The sequence below is a fragment of the Vombatus ursinus genome, unplaced genomic scaffold (genome assembly GCF_900497805.2).
Source record: "Vombatus ursinus unplaced genomic scaffold, bare-nosed wombat genome assembly UNPS02006779.1, whole genome shotgun sequence".
NCBI lineage: Eukaryota > Metazoa > Chordata > Mammalia > Diprotodontia > Vombatidae > Vombatus > Vombatus ursinus.
The window spans coordinates 18,953,023-18,967,810 of NW_020946557.1; the positions used below are offsets into that span (position 1 = coordinate 18,953,023).

At 39.7% G+C, this 14,788-nt stretch overlaps 1 protein-coding gene across 1 annotated transcript in view; it reads left to right on the forward strand.

The window, feature by feature from the left end:
• Positions 1 to 294: 294 nt before the first annotated feature.
• RSPO3 (R-spondin 3) overlaps positions 295 to 14,788 on the forward strand; it is a 55,256-nt gene continuing 40,762 nt past the window's right edge. Inside the window, exon 1 of the mRNA XM_027848582.1 lies at positions 295 to 994. Coding sequence (XP_027704383.1) covers positions 898 to 994 — 97 coding nt within the window. The 5' untranslated portion in view covers positions 295 to 897. The remainder of the gene's footprint in view (positions 995 to 14,788) is intronic.

Here is a 14,788-nt window from a genome sequence, read left to right on the forward strand (position 1 = left end):
TTGAATTTTAACTGTTATTTAATTTGCAGCGCGCCTCAGTCAATCCAGGGATGCTCCGCCGGAGCCTGAAGCCCCAGAGCCCCAAAGGCGCCTCTTCCCTTCCTTCAGCCAAGTAACATCGCCTGTACTTTTCCAGATCCCTCTTTCCCTCTGAAATTGAAAGTTCTTGAGGTCGCTCCGGGTTGTTGCTCCAGCAGTTTCCTTCCCCGCCCCCCCCGCCCCCCCCTCCCCCCTCCACTCCCCCCTCTCCTATGGGGTACTCCCGGGAGCCCTGCAGAAGACTGGTGCGGCTCCTGCATGCGAGCAGCAGTAGGAGCTGCAGATTCGCACGCCAAGAGCGCCCTATGGCAACTAGGGCTGTGACCGAGGTGCTGAAGGCAAGCGCTCCCTGCAGCAGCAGCAGCAGCAGCAACAGCCACCGCGGCAGGCAGAGCAGTTTCAGCAGCCGTGGCTACAGAGCCTGAAGCGCCGCCGCAGCCGCAGAAGCCGCCGCCTGGTTCTACCCCCAGCCCTCAGCTCCTAGACCTTAACCCTCGGGATCGCCGCCTCCTCGCAACATGCTACCTGAAGCAGCCTCGGCGTGGCGGCTCGCCTCTTCTAGACCCCTCTCCCGCCTTGATGACAGCTCTCCCCTGAGATCCTCTGGACTGAATTGCTCGGACAATCTGAAAGTGCAATAATTGATTTCTCTCCTTCCCACCCACTTCGCTTCATTTTCTTCATCTCCCTTCTCCTCCACCTCATCGCTACTGTCGGATCTGAGCCGAGAAGTTGCTCAGCTGTTTTGGTTATATGCGTGCTTATCTATATATCTATATCTATATTTAATAATCATCAACAAAATTAACAACCAAAAAGACAAGGGGGGAAAGGAAGAGACACCATTACCGGTTTACTATGCACTTGCGACTGATTTCTTGGTTTTTTATCATTTTGAACTTTATGGAATACATCGGCAGCCAAAACGCCTCCAGGGGAAGGCGACAGCGAAGAAGTAAGTGTGGCTTTATTGTATGTATGTACTTGTGCTCAGCTGGGCTGTTCACCTGTCGGGCTGCTCTGAAGTGTCTCTTTCCACCCACCCACCCCCAACCGCCCCCGCCCACTCCATCCCCGCTTGAAGAGGTAACAGCGTTTTATTGAGTGTGTAACTGTGACCCGCTTTCCCCCTCCTCTTCCCTTCCCGTCCTTTCCCTACGGTGGGATTCACTCATACCCCGGAGATAACGGAGCTGGGGGAGAGACAGGTTCCTACTGTGGGTTTTTTTTCCCCCGCCTCCATCTTAACATTCACTTCCCCGACAAGTTTCACCTCCTCATAAAACTCGCCATCCTTTAAAGCTGGGGATCCTACACATTTGTTCGCCCCCTCTTGGACAGAGGGTCTTTGGCCTTTCTCTGAGAGAATCATTTTTATTGGATCCTTCAACAGCAGGCACCTTGGTCCATCTTGCCGCTCTCCTAGACCGGTGAGTAAAATATCTTAGAGCCCCCTGAAATGCCTCTCTCTCCAATATCCCTATTGCTCTTGAACTTCATCTTGTCCTGATCATTTACAACTAATATCGCCTACTGCTGCCTTGGGAGGATGCTAGAATGAAGCAGGGCCAGGACTAAAAAGGCTCTGTGCAATGAAGTTCTTTGCCTTCGATTAATCGTGAGGATGGAAGCACTTCCCGCTACTCTCTGTATGGTAGTTGGGAGTGAGGAAAATCCGAAAAGAAAGGTCATTGAAAGTATTGATAACACAATTTCCACTAAATCCAAGCGTCCTTCTGGGTGAATAGAAAGACCTTAAGAGCAGGCTTGGGACAGTTCAGAGGAGTTTGGAGTAAACATACAGGCACCTTCTTACTCAGAGCTATTCCTTCAAACCGTTCTCTTTTATTATTTCTGATCCAGAAGCGAATGAAGTCTTCCTTAGTTGTCTCCAACACAGCCAGGAACAGAACAACTGACAGACGATTTTTAACCCAAAAGCAATTCCAATACCTTGTGTCCACCTCTCGTAATGATCCTACTCCTTTTGTCTTTAAAGACTCCCTAGGCTGACCACTTTGCTGAGTAGTCCCGGCCCTGGATTGTTTTAAATCCCCATCTCCGCGGAGACTGCAACACTGAGAGCCAAGCTCACTGTGACCAGAACCATTCCATGAGTCAGTCTGTCCCGGGTGTGAAAGGTGACGCCTGCCCAGAGTCAGAAAGAAGATGAGAGAGAACGACTCAGTCTTCCCTTGATTCCTCCTTCCCCCAGCCCCCACCAAGGTTAATAGCATTTCTGTAAATGGTCCATGACCCTCAGTACTTCTTTCCCCCGGACTAGGAGTTAGGAGGAGCGAAGAGAGGAGAAAAGAGAGAAGACAGAAAAAAGAAATCTATTAAGTATTTTCATCCATAGTTTAGAGAGATGGAAACTTTTGTCCCAGAACCCAAAATCTAGCCTTTCCCCCCAACTTCCCCATGTTCATTGAATCTGTTTTCCCGGGAGGGTAGAGCCAATAAGAATTAGTTACCAACTTCTCCTCCTCCTTCTTCTCACCCCCCTCCTCCTCCTTTCTTGAATTCCTGTCTCCCTTCAGGAACTGTTCTCCTCCAGTCCTCTTGCTCAGAGAAGCTCTAAGAGAAGGCTGGGGGATGTCAACGTGGAAGAGAAAATACTGACTTGTTTTTTAGTTCGGATTTGGAAATCGCTTCATGGACCGATGTTTGTCTCTGCACCTTTCCCAGTGCCTAACGGTCCCCCTGAAAGCTCCCTTTGTATCATTTGCCTCGGGCACACAAGGTTTGATTCACCTCGAAATTGCCTTTTAAGAAACATAGCTCAGCAAGAACGCCAGAGGCTCGGGCCCTGCCTTCTAGGCTCTCGGCTCACTTAGCAGGGGGCAGGAGGGACTAAGTTAAACATGTCAGGGCATCCGATTTATTATCCTTGGCCACTGAATGGTTTGTATTCTTCATAGCTTCCCACCCACTCCTTTTAACCCCTGGCCCGGCGGCAGACGAACAGGAGAGGCGGCGGCTCAGGGCTCCAGCCGTGCCCTCTCACCGCTGTCAATCACCACCCTCCCTTCCCCCAAAGAAAGCAAGCAAAATCGAGTTTAGTCTGAGCTTGATAAGGAAAGGAAAGCGGGAACAGGGCTAATTGTGCTGCCATCAAACACCCACCACCACCCAACCAACGTAACCTAACCCACTGAAAGTAGGCAAGAGTTAACTTTGAGCAGGGGTCTAGAGTCCTAACTTTCATCCTGACCTATTAGCTCCAATCTCGAAAGAGGATTCTTGGAGGGGACCAGCCAGTAGAATTGACACACGTGAAGATTTTCTAAGTCAGCCTCAACCCCACTGCCTTAGATAGAAAACTGGGCGGAGTCCGTGGGGACAACACGACGTCCACAGTTGCTTCAGAAATTGGGTGGAGGCGACCGTTTCTTCACTCCTCCATGCTTTACAAACCGCGATTGTTTTTCCACAAAGTAGTTTCACCTGTCTAGCATCTTCCGCTTAAGGTAGGGCTCACGGTCTATTGACCATGCCATGCAAGAGTAGAAAAGACGAATTTTTGATGTACAATGTAGTCTTTGGGAAGTGGGGAGTGCGAGTGGGAAAGACCGAGAGAAAAACTCGCTTAGAAAAAGTCCATGCTCTGCTACCTCCCATTCTCTCTCCGCACCTCATTCTTCTTTTGCGGTGACTTGTTTGCTGAGCTCCAATACTGTGGAAGGTGCGACCCCTTGTGTTCTCTGCGGAGACAGACAAGATGCTATATGCAGGTGCAGTACAGAACTGTGGAGGATGAGCAAAGACGGGGTGAGAGAAGAAAAAGAAGGAAGATTTGGGAAAGAAAGAAACTCAAGGCCAGTCCCTTCATCCAAATTTAAGTGGCGACATCTTAACAACAGGCGGATTATTTGGAAACAAATTGGTGTCTGCCTTTCCCCTAGTTAGGGTCTTGGAAAAGATTTGCCATTTTAAACAATGGGCTCTGAGGAAGTGGACAAAGAAAAGACACAGGTTGACCAGACAGTCCTCCTAAAGACAGCCAGGGTATAACATTCAGGCCTGCTTTCTCCAGCTTAGAGATAAACAGTTACTCTTTCGATAAGATTGTTAGCATTCAGCCTAAGTCACTATCAGATAAGAGAGTTGTGAATAGAAAAATGGAATAAGGATAGTTGTTCTTTTTATCTAACTTATTGTTTTATCTATCTTCTAATTGTCTAGTGCTTTTTCAGTCTACACACTCATAAAATGTTTTTTTTATAAATATTAAATATTTCCAAGTAACTTTAATGAGGGTCATTATCAAAAATATCAGATTTAGTTGATGTGAGCTCTTTCGGAAAACACCTATCTTACTCCCCACCCCCACCTAATACAAAAGAGTAACCTGATTTCCTTCTATGAAAATGCTAACATTTTAACAAGATCTAAGCAGTTTTGTAAAAGAGCAACTGAGTTATAGGCGAACAAATATATGGTTTCTGCCTTTCATCTGTTTGGATTGACACACCAGGAAAAAAATGACACCACCTGGATTTAGCTAAGTCCCAGCAAAGCAATTATTATTGATTCATGAAATGATTTTAGGCACTTGATGCAAAATCCAAAGCCTTGATTTACATTATTAAGACAAGTACAACAATCCCACTATTTCGGTTTGGGCAAATCCCTTAGCTTCTCTGTACTTTAGTTTTTCTGTTGGTACCATGTAAATACAGTTAACTCTGATCCACTCAAGATGTAAGTTATGAGGATCATTAAGAAAGAAATTTGATGGTCTCTCTGGAAGGAGAAAGATAAAAGTTACAAAATCTCATTTATCCTGAATAGTCAGGAAATAAGATTGTTCTGCATTACTAACTAATCAGTTAAACGAAATAATTAATAGATAAATTACCAACTTTTAAGGAACTGGATCAAATATTAAAACATTAAAAAGCATTAACATTTTTAGAAAGTAATAAGCATAGTGGTCTTGCCATCATGATTCAGATAGCATTTTAGGATCTTGCTATGTTTCAAGGTAGTATAGGGGAAAAAACTGATTACTTGAAGGTCAGTTACCTAGATTCCAGATAAACAGAAATTTCCCATAGACCATAAAAACCCAATTACTCTATATAGAGATTAAATAGAACATAATCATTTTAATGTTTCTTTCTTATCCAAAACAATTCTTAAAATGCATATGCTTAAAAAGCATATTTAAAAAAGAAAATCTGGATAGAAAGCCAATTCAATTTAATACTGGGAAAATATTTTTGACTAATTGTTAAATAAACCCACACAAGCTTATAAGAAAATACTCTGCCATTGTTTTAGGTATGGAACTGCTTCTATATGCTTAACATACTTCTTGGTGACTGGATTGCTAAAAGATTGTTCTAACAATCCATATGAATTATAAATGAACCCACCATGCATTTTTATTCATGTTGCTTTTCTTTTCCTGAAATCAGAGTTTGAATGTTGTTTGATAATGCAATTCTATTATTCAATGTTTCTACCTTCAGTCATTCATTGGGGAGGAAATTGGATTTACTGACAGAGACAAGTGCAAAATGTTCTGGGAAAAGTACATTCTGGTATACATAGTAATAATTGCACAATAATATTGTAAATCAAGACCACAAAAACCAAACTTATACATAGTAATAGATATAAAAAAATACAAAAGAAATTTAATTGTTTGAATCCTATCCTAATCATCATTCCAATATTGGGATCACTTCTGAGTTATCCCTTTATTCCATTTTTTTCATCTTTTGTTTATTACTTCCATATAAACATCCTACTTAAAATATCAGAAATGGTGATGTGTTGCCATTTTAGTCCTAAGTTACTGTAAGTAAACCAATGGGTAATATGGGAAAGAATGTGAAACACATTTGCTATTAATATTTCAACATTTCTTTAAGGATGAAATATGAACAGTATTTCCATTAGCATGTGGTAAAGCTTTGTTACAACATTCTTCCATCAAAAGTTTCCCCCGTACATAACATTCAACAAATTTGGCCCCCAGAAAACATGGCAAAGAAATCTCACTATATAGTAAAATTTAACTTTAAGATTATTATAGGGAAATTCTAGCTACATTGCTTCCATAAAAATGAATTTATTGGGCATCTAATCGCTTTAGACAATTTGAGCCCAGAGAAAGAGAGAGAGCTCTAGCTTGTTTCAACATTCCTAAAATCTAATCTGGGATATTTAGCCAAATGTTTAATCTTACAAAAAGTACCAGAGTTATTTTTGACCCTATGTAGAAGTGACAGGAGTCTTTGAAAGACCAAAAGACTCCACCATCTCTAAACTTGTGATTAATTACAGTGTGAGGATAATCTGTTTGTCAAAATCAAACTATTTTGGACACAGTGCATTACTAAGAGGCCCTTTACACCTTTGCAATTTTCTTCCATCCAAATATTGTATACTGGACAATGAACTGAATTCTCCCTCCCCCACTTCACCACTCATTCTATTTCCCCACCTCCTTTCCTACCCACCTCCCCACACACACCAACCAAAAAAAAATCCATCAAATATCCTTTCCCAAATAGTGAATTCTTGAAATACCATCAGGGTGGGTATAGAGTTTCGTGAAATGCAAGAGTCAACTTTAGTTACCATTAGGAAAACATCATTCAATTTTGAGAGCATGGTAAGGATCATGCAGGACAGTGTGTTGAAATTACATATTCCACTTGGTTAGGATGGTTTCCTTGATTAACATCGAATTCTACACTGACATTCTTTGTCTAATACCACTTCGGTTTTCTAAAATTTGCCAAGAATTAACTTCTAGGGGAACTTTGTAAATTGCATAAAAGAAATTGCTTTTACTAGTTATACTGGAGAAAGAATGTGATCTTCTTTTCCAATGGCTAGTTTGCAAAATTTCAAATAATTACATTATTTTACAATTTGCCGTATGTTTGGTGATATATGTTTTGAAATGCCTTATTTTATGGTCTTGCAAATATACCTTGAGGAAATGGAGAATATGTAAACTATACATCTAAAAAAAAAAGGTGCTACTTCTTTCCCTATTTAATGTATTCAGCCTATGGGATCTTTCCATTCAGGAATATTTCAGGCATTCTTACTCTCTGACCATCATCCAGTCATACTGAGAAGAATGGAATGTTCCATTCTGGGACATTGTGGGGGTGTTCAGAATGTTAACCTCTGATTGCCATTGAGTGCTAGGAAATCCTGTTTTCTGCTTCAAAGGTTTCATCTACATGAGACTTTCAAGCAAAATACCTGAATTCTTTTAACATAGGGAGAGTTGAATAATTTCAAAAATTCCATTTTTAAAGTATGGTTGCAGGTGCCTCTTATCTGATAAGAGCATTTCTGTCTTATTTGTAATCTTGGCATTGAACCTAGTCACCATCTGCTGTTACTACAAGGAATCCTGCTGAAAATTATTCCAGAAAATTTCAATGGTTCTGAACAGCACACATGCCCAATTAAAATAATGCTTTGAAATTCATACATAGGTTTAATATGAGAGGTAACTAGCTCTTATAAAATGTTATCTTGTTCATGTGAAGTTTCAGCTGGCCTGTAGATCAAGCATCTGTCTCTGCTTTACTACAGACACTAGGCCATAGAGAAGTTAATTTAGGGTAGGAAGCTTTGTGTGATGGAAATAACTCAGAACTGTGAGTCAGGAGACCAGGGTTCTGATCTCAGTTCTGCTACTAACTATAAAAACTTGAGCAAATTAAACTATTCCTTAAGCAAAGTTTCCTCATCAATAAAATAAGAGTTAGTCTATATTATCTCCATGGTTGGTTGGTTCAAGCTCCAATTGCTAATGATTCTAATTTCTTAGTAAGCCATAAGCAATAAAAAGGAGAATAAGATGATCCCAAATCCAATTTCCTTATCCAACGTATCTAGACCCATTTGACATTTTATTACAATGTAACTGAAGATCACTTTGCAACAATTCATTATTATGAAATGTGTACAAGTACGAAGCATATTCATTATTCACTAGCTGACCCCCCATAGTGAGCTAGTACAACTGTCCAGTTACTAATGCAGCAACCCAACCAATACAGTGGTGGCATTTTGTCTCAGCCCCAATTTGGGGTTTAGTTCTATGAAGACAGAATTAAAAGTGTTCCAGAGCTAGTGAATCAAGTGTTCGTTTATTCGCTCTCTTAGGAATGGGGTTGAGAAACCCAACATTGACCCCTGTGGGATAGGGGGTAACATTGCCTCCCTCTCCTATACACAGACAAAAGAAGCCATTGTGAGGCAAACCTGCCCTCGGGAGAAGCACAGTCTAGTGAACACTCCCCCAAGTCCTTAGAGCCCGCTATGGTGTGAAAGGCTGCTGGAAGCGGATGGAGAAAGAGTAAAGGGGCTTTCTTCTTCCCTGTCCATCACTAACACCACAGACTCTGTACTGTAATGGCCTGACCAACCTTAGCAGGATACAAAATAGGTTACCAATCCTCAAATTATCAACCTCACCTCTTGCCATTTCACCAAATGTTTTTCCTGAGTCTCTCCTTTTAAAATGCAAATATACCTGAGAGAGGTCAAATCTTAAATCTGAATTAGCTAACATATTAATGAACATTTACTTTGATACTTTGAAAGATCTCTGATTTCCAGGAAGATCACAATCCCTTTTATCTTTTCACCATGTTTTCAATATTCACTTTTTTTTTTTACTTTTTTTTTTTACACTTTTCTATTATGCCATCTGTAGGGAGGGTCATCCTATAATCATGCTAAGTGGTGCTGTTCCTGGTGTTTGTGGCCGCATACTTGTTTTGGGGGCTGGGTCTTCTCCCTCTCTTCTTCACCTTGCTAGCCCAGCAGGAGGAGGAAGAGGACTGCCTGAAAGAGAAGGACTTGTGGGGCAGCTAGGTCGTGCACTGGATGGAGCACTGGCCCTGAAATCAAGAGGACCTGAGTTCAAATCTGGCCCCAGACCAAACACTTGACACTTACTAGCTGTGTGACCCCAGGCAAGTCACTTAACCCCAATTGCCCAACTGACTAAAAAAAAGAGAAGGCCTTGCCCTCAGCCTTGAGTCTTCCAAGTGGCAGGTAGTGCACTCTGTCTCTAGACAACCAGGAAGGGAAGAAGAGGCACTTGGACTTTTCCCCTTGAGAAATACAACTCCCAAGAAATAAAATTCTACTCAAGAAGTATTAAAATGTCCAGCATGAGCCAGACTCCATCCTAACCACTTTGTTCATTGAGTTTTTATGTCAAACCCTTGAGGAAATAGAATCACCAAATCCTGGAATGTCAGAATTGGAAAGGACCTTGTTTTATAGATGAGGAAACCAGAGAAGTTATGACACTTGTCCAAGGTCACACACTAATTAGAGACAGAAACAGTAGGTAATAATCTTTCTCCTATAACCACTGCCTCATAGATCTAACCACCAACTGAAGGAAGAAAGGAAGGAAGCAGCATTTATTAGGCACCTAACATATGCCAAGCATTGTGAGAAATGCTTTACAAATGACATCTCATTTGATCCTTGCAACAATCCCAGGAGGTAGCTGCTTTTATTATTCTCGTTATACGATTGAGAAAACAGAAGCAGACAGAGGATAGTGATTTGTCCAGGGTCATACCATTAGTAAACACATGCATCTGGATTTGAACTCAGGTCTTTCTGACTCCAAGCCTAGTTCTGTATCTGTATCTGCAGCTAGAGATATAAGACATAAATTGCTTTTTTTGTAATCCCACTGCAACTGTTCTCCTATTGACTGGTCTTACTCTTGCCTCCTACTGATTCATACAGTTAATTATGTGGTAGAACTGCACAACTCAAATCAGCTAATTATAATAACCTGAGTCAATCTAGATAGCTCCAAGGCCAAATTTTTCAGACTTTAAGAATAGGAGGATTTTGGGGCTCATCTATCCACTCTCTTCACATGGCAGATGAAGAAACTGAGGCACAGTGGTAATATAAGTTACTTGATCTCATAGGAAGCTAGTGGGCAGAACTAGAGACCAGTTTTCTGGACTCCTAATGTTCTTTCTGAATGGCATGTGGCAGTTAATTTTAGTCAGAGCATGTAAAAGCAATCCTCAGGTTATTTCTGTCACTTATACTCTGCTATAAATCACTCTATCTATAAACCCTCAGGAAACACCTGATATTTGACACCTGCTATCCATGAGTTTGTTATTGGTGAAGTAGGATGTCCCACACCTCAGCCTGCTGCCTCCTGACTGGGCAAGGGGGAGGATGTGGTCATCTTCAGTAAATAAAAAGATGGGGTGAAGAAGAAAGAAGAAGGGAAAAGCCAGTTGAATTTAATAAGGTAGGTGGTGCAGTGGATAGAATGTCAGACCTGGAGTCAGAAAGATCCATCTTCCTGAGTTCAAATTCAGCCTCAGATACTTACTAGCCGTGTGACCCTGGACAAGTCACTTAACTCTGTTTCCTTCAGTTTCTTCATTATAAAATGAGCTGGAAAAGGACATGGCAAACCACTCCAGTAGCTTTATCAAGAAAACCCCAAATGGAGTCACAAAGAATCAGGCAGGACTGAAAAATGACTGAACACAACAAAGAACTGCTGAATCATCTGTCATAGGCTATATAAATGATGATGATGATGATGATAGTACTTTAAAATTTATAAAGCATTTTATATAAACTATTACATCTGTCTTCATAATAATTCTGTGAGGTGGATACTTTAGCTGTTATTAGATCCATTTTGCAAATAAGGAAACTGAGCCTCAGGGAGGTTAAATTACTTAACCTGTTATCAGTAAGAACCTGTAAAGGGCTTCTAATCCAGGGAGGAATGCATCTGTTTTCTGAACTTTAGCCTGTATTTTTAAGCAATGAGCAAGACTTTCTAAAATGGTTAGAGAGAACCACTCTTCATATTTGTTAAGCATAATTAACTATATAGCATGCAGTACTGTATCTTGACTGTTGTTAGCTATTCAATATATTACTTTCAACTACAGGATTTTTTACTCATCTAATAGTTTCCCTATTATGCACAGTCATAGAAAATGTTAGCTAGGGTTTTCAGTCATGATACTGTCTACCAAGTCCTAAGAAGACAAAGATTATCACTTGAAGTTTTCTGTCATCAGATCACCATTGTGTTTGACAAATTCATTTATTAAGAGATTGTTTTATGCAAAAAACAATCCAGTGGCTTGAGGTGGGGCTAAGGTAGAAAGATGAATGAGGCAGTAAGACCCTACCTTACTTTTTCCTATATGTCATCTATTCCCTCCAGAAAGTAATGTAATATAATATAATATGATATAATATAATATAACACAACACAACACAATATGACATAACATAATACAATATAATATAATACTATGTAATACTATACAGTAATTACTTTTCACAAGAGATTTATAAAGCAAGGTAGTAAAGCAGAAGCATGCATATACTCTAGAACCTGATGCAATTTTTCAAAAAGTCATTTCACCTGGATATAGGAAAAATGGCCTTTTCCTGCTTTGAAGAGTTGCATTTGCTTGGAGGTGGAAGGGAACCTTAGAAATTATCAAATCCAATCCCCTCATTTTTCAAGTAAGAAAAGAAACTTGAGGAAAGAAAGTTATATGCCCAAGGTTACACAGCTAGAAAGGAGTGTAGCTGTGATTTAAACCCAAGTCTTTAGTCTCTAAATCAGGAGGGCTCTATTTCCAAAAGTAGAGCTGTGGAAAATGAGTGTCTGTTTTTACAGCACCTGCACCTCACCTCCTCTTTTCTGGTTTTGTCTAACTAACTACCTGTCCCCTTCCAGTCTTACACATCCTACCATTTGATGACTTCCATCTAAAGGAAGCCAGATTTTCAAAACTTGTCTTTTTCTTTACTTAAGTTCCTCTAAGAGTTTGGATTGGGTTTAGATTCTTACTACAGAACAAATTTAGAATCACCTTAAAACATCTTATTACAAGTGAATACAAAATAAAGTTATGTACTAAATTCTCCCTCACACATGGAAAAGTCTGCAGAAAACTAGCTGGTAAGCATATTTATAATTATACCCCAATACAAAGCGCATTCCTCAGAGTAAATGGTAGCACGGAGCCCCGTTTTATAACCACATGATATAAACCACTACCACACAACATAAAATAACAGAATTTGCAAGCTGCTTTTTTTAGAACATTATTTTCTTAACATATGCTCAATAGATTGGTAAGGAAAAGAATGGCAAGTTTCTCAGTGTGGCTTGTCCTCTCATCCACCTTTATGTATTAGTTGCACAATTATTCAAAAGAATATTGAACCAGAATAATGATTTCTTTTAAGCAAATCATTTAAATGTATAACAAAAGATGTCCTACATTAGTCTTTAAATTTTGCTTTTCTAATTCAATCCAATTCAGTGAACATTCATAAATTACTTATACTATATATAAACCATTATGTTAGATACTGTCCTTACCATTTAGGCATTTATATTTTAAAGCGTGATTATTTATGTAGTAAGTTTAGTTCATCAAAGCATTGATAGATAGATGATAGATGGATAGGTAGATGATTGGTAGCTAGGCAGATCAATGAGAGAGAGAAAGACAGAGAGACAGAGACAGAGACAGAGACAGAGACAGAGAGACAGAGACAGAGAGCCTGGACCTGTAATTTCATTGATATGTGTGGAGTTTCCAGGTAAGGAAAAGATCTTTGACCAATAGAAATTAACACCACCTCTGCAACTTACAGTCTTAAAGAGATCCCTAGAGCACTGAGAGGTTAAATAATTTGCCCACGGTCATACAACTAATATGTTTTTGTCTTTATCTAGCAATAAAGGCATCTTCATGATGCCTGAAATCTATAACCTAAGCTATTTTGGACTGAAACACTGATGATAGTAACTGCTGTTCAGAGCTCATTCTTAATTATCACATCAATGTGTGTTTTCACTCCAACAGTGTAGATCAAAATCCATATATAGGTATCTAAACTTTATAGCTTTAATAGCTTAAAGTTGCACTAAGACTTTTGGGACACCCTATGCATTTTATCACCTTGTGTGGCTTTTGTTACATCCTCTCACAAATCCTCCACAGAGGATCTGTCTAGCATCCTACATGCCTTCCTCTAGGTATTTTTGAATTATGTGGATATAAATGTAATGCCTGGGTTGTCCATCTGTTACCCCTTGCCATTGCTACCTATTCCAACCATTTCTTCTTCCAGTCAGTCATTGTTTTGGGACATGTAAATAATTATAAGTCCCTAAGAGACTGCAATTAAAAAAAGCTAAGATATATACAAATAGCCTCAGAATAAGGCAGTATATGAAAAGTGAATAGCAATTATTATTTAAGACACACAGGAATTTAGAGAGGGGGGAAGCACTTTTGACTAGGGTCATCACAGAAGATTTGAAAGAGGAGGCATTTCAGGAAGTAGATTTTTTAAAATAACTATGTTCAGTGCCCACTGTGTCTGTAGGATTTTAGGATTTACCTTGAAGAGATCTTGATATCATCTAATCCAAAGTCCCTTCCAATTCTTAAGTCCTGCAATGCTGTCCACATAATGCATATAGAGAGACAGAATGGTACCATGAATACAGGCTAGCCTAGGAATCATAAACACCTGAGTTTGAATTCTGCCCATTTCCTGTGTTATTTATGAGTATTTAGCTTTATTTCTCTGAGTCTCAGATTCCTCACTGTAAAAGTAAATGATAAGTGGAGTCTCTTCCCCATGGGTTTGTTTCAATCGTCACGTGAGACAATGTATGTAAAGCACTTTGAAAACTTTAAAGAACTAGTATTACATTAATCAAAAGATTACTTCTCAGTAAAACTTGTTGGTTACAATGACATTCTTCATTACATAGGAAATCATCTTTCCTGCCTTTCGCCTCCCGTGTCTGCTTATTCATCATAGAACTTTTTGAAGGCTAACTTATTCTGCCCTCAAGAGGCTTATGTTTCACTGTTAAATCAGGATGTCATGGTCCACACACTACTGCTGTTACATTGATTTGCTTGTAACTATATTTATTGTTATGTTCAATGATTTGAAAACTCCATGCATTAGAGTTAGGATAAGCAACCTGTGCAACCTGAGTGCCCCTGGTAGCACCTGAAACAGATAAGTGGCGCATTCTCTCCCTTCTTATTTTAACTTATACTTTTTCCTCTTTTTTCCTCGTCTTTTCCTCCTCAATCAGCAATATATGTTTTTTGCAAGTCCACTACATTCAAAATACTGTAATGCATTTTTCTCTTACTGTTTATCACTCCCCTTTTCCTTTCTTCCATTCTTTTTTCACAGAATCATCAAAATTTTAGAGTTGTCAAGCACCTTAGCAGCCCCATTGTCCCACTTATGCCCTTCTCTTACAAGATCTTTCTTAGTTCTCATTCAGCTTTATTGGTGGCATTTATGGATAATGGAGTTGTTGACACTTACTTCGGAATTGCTATAGAATTACATAATTTTAAATAAGGCTTTATGATCACACAAACTTAAAGAGAATATCGCACTTAGGACATGGGGGAAATGCCTGTTGGTTTGTTAGTTTGTTTGTTTAGTTAAACACCAAAATTCCTCTATATAAATTTATTGTCATGGTAGACTACTGCCTTTTGTCTTTATCCAGAGGAGCTATTTTTATGTCTTTATGATGGCAGACCAAATCAGTAACTTCATCTATTTCTCACTAAAGCTCTGATGATGGTAACTTTCACTCAGAGCTAATTCTTAATGGGCCCTTAAGATGGTATCTCTAATTTAAGAGTAACTGTTGTACAATGACAATTGTTGA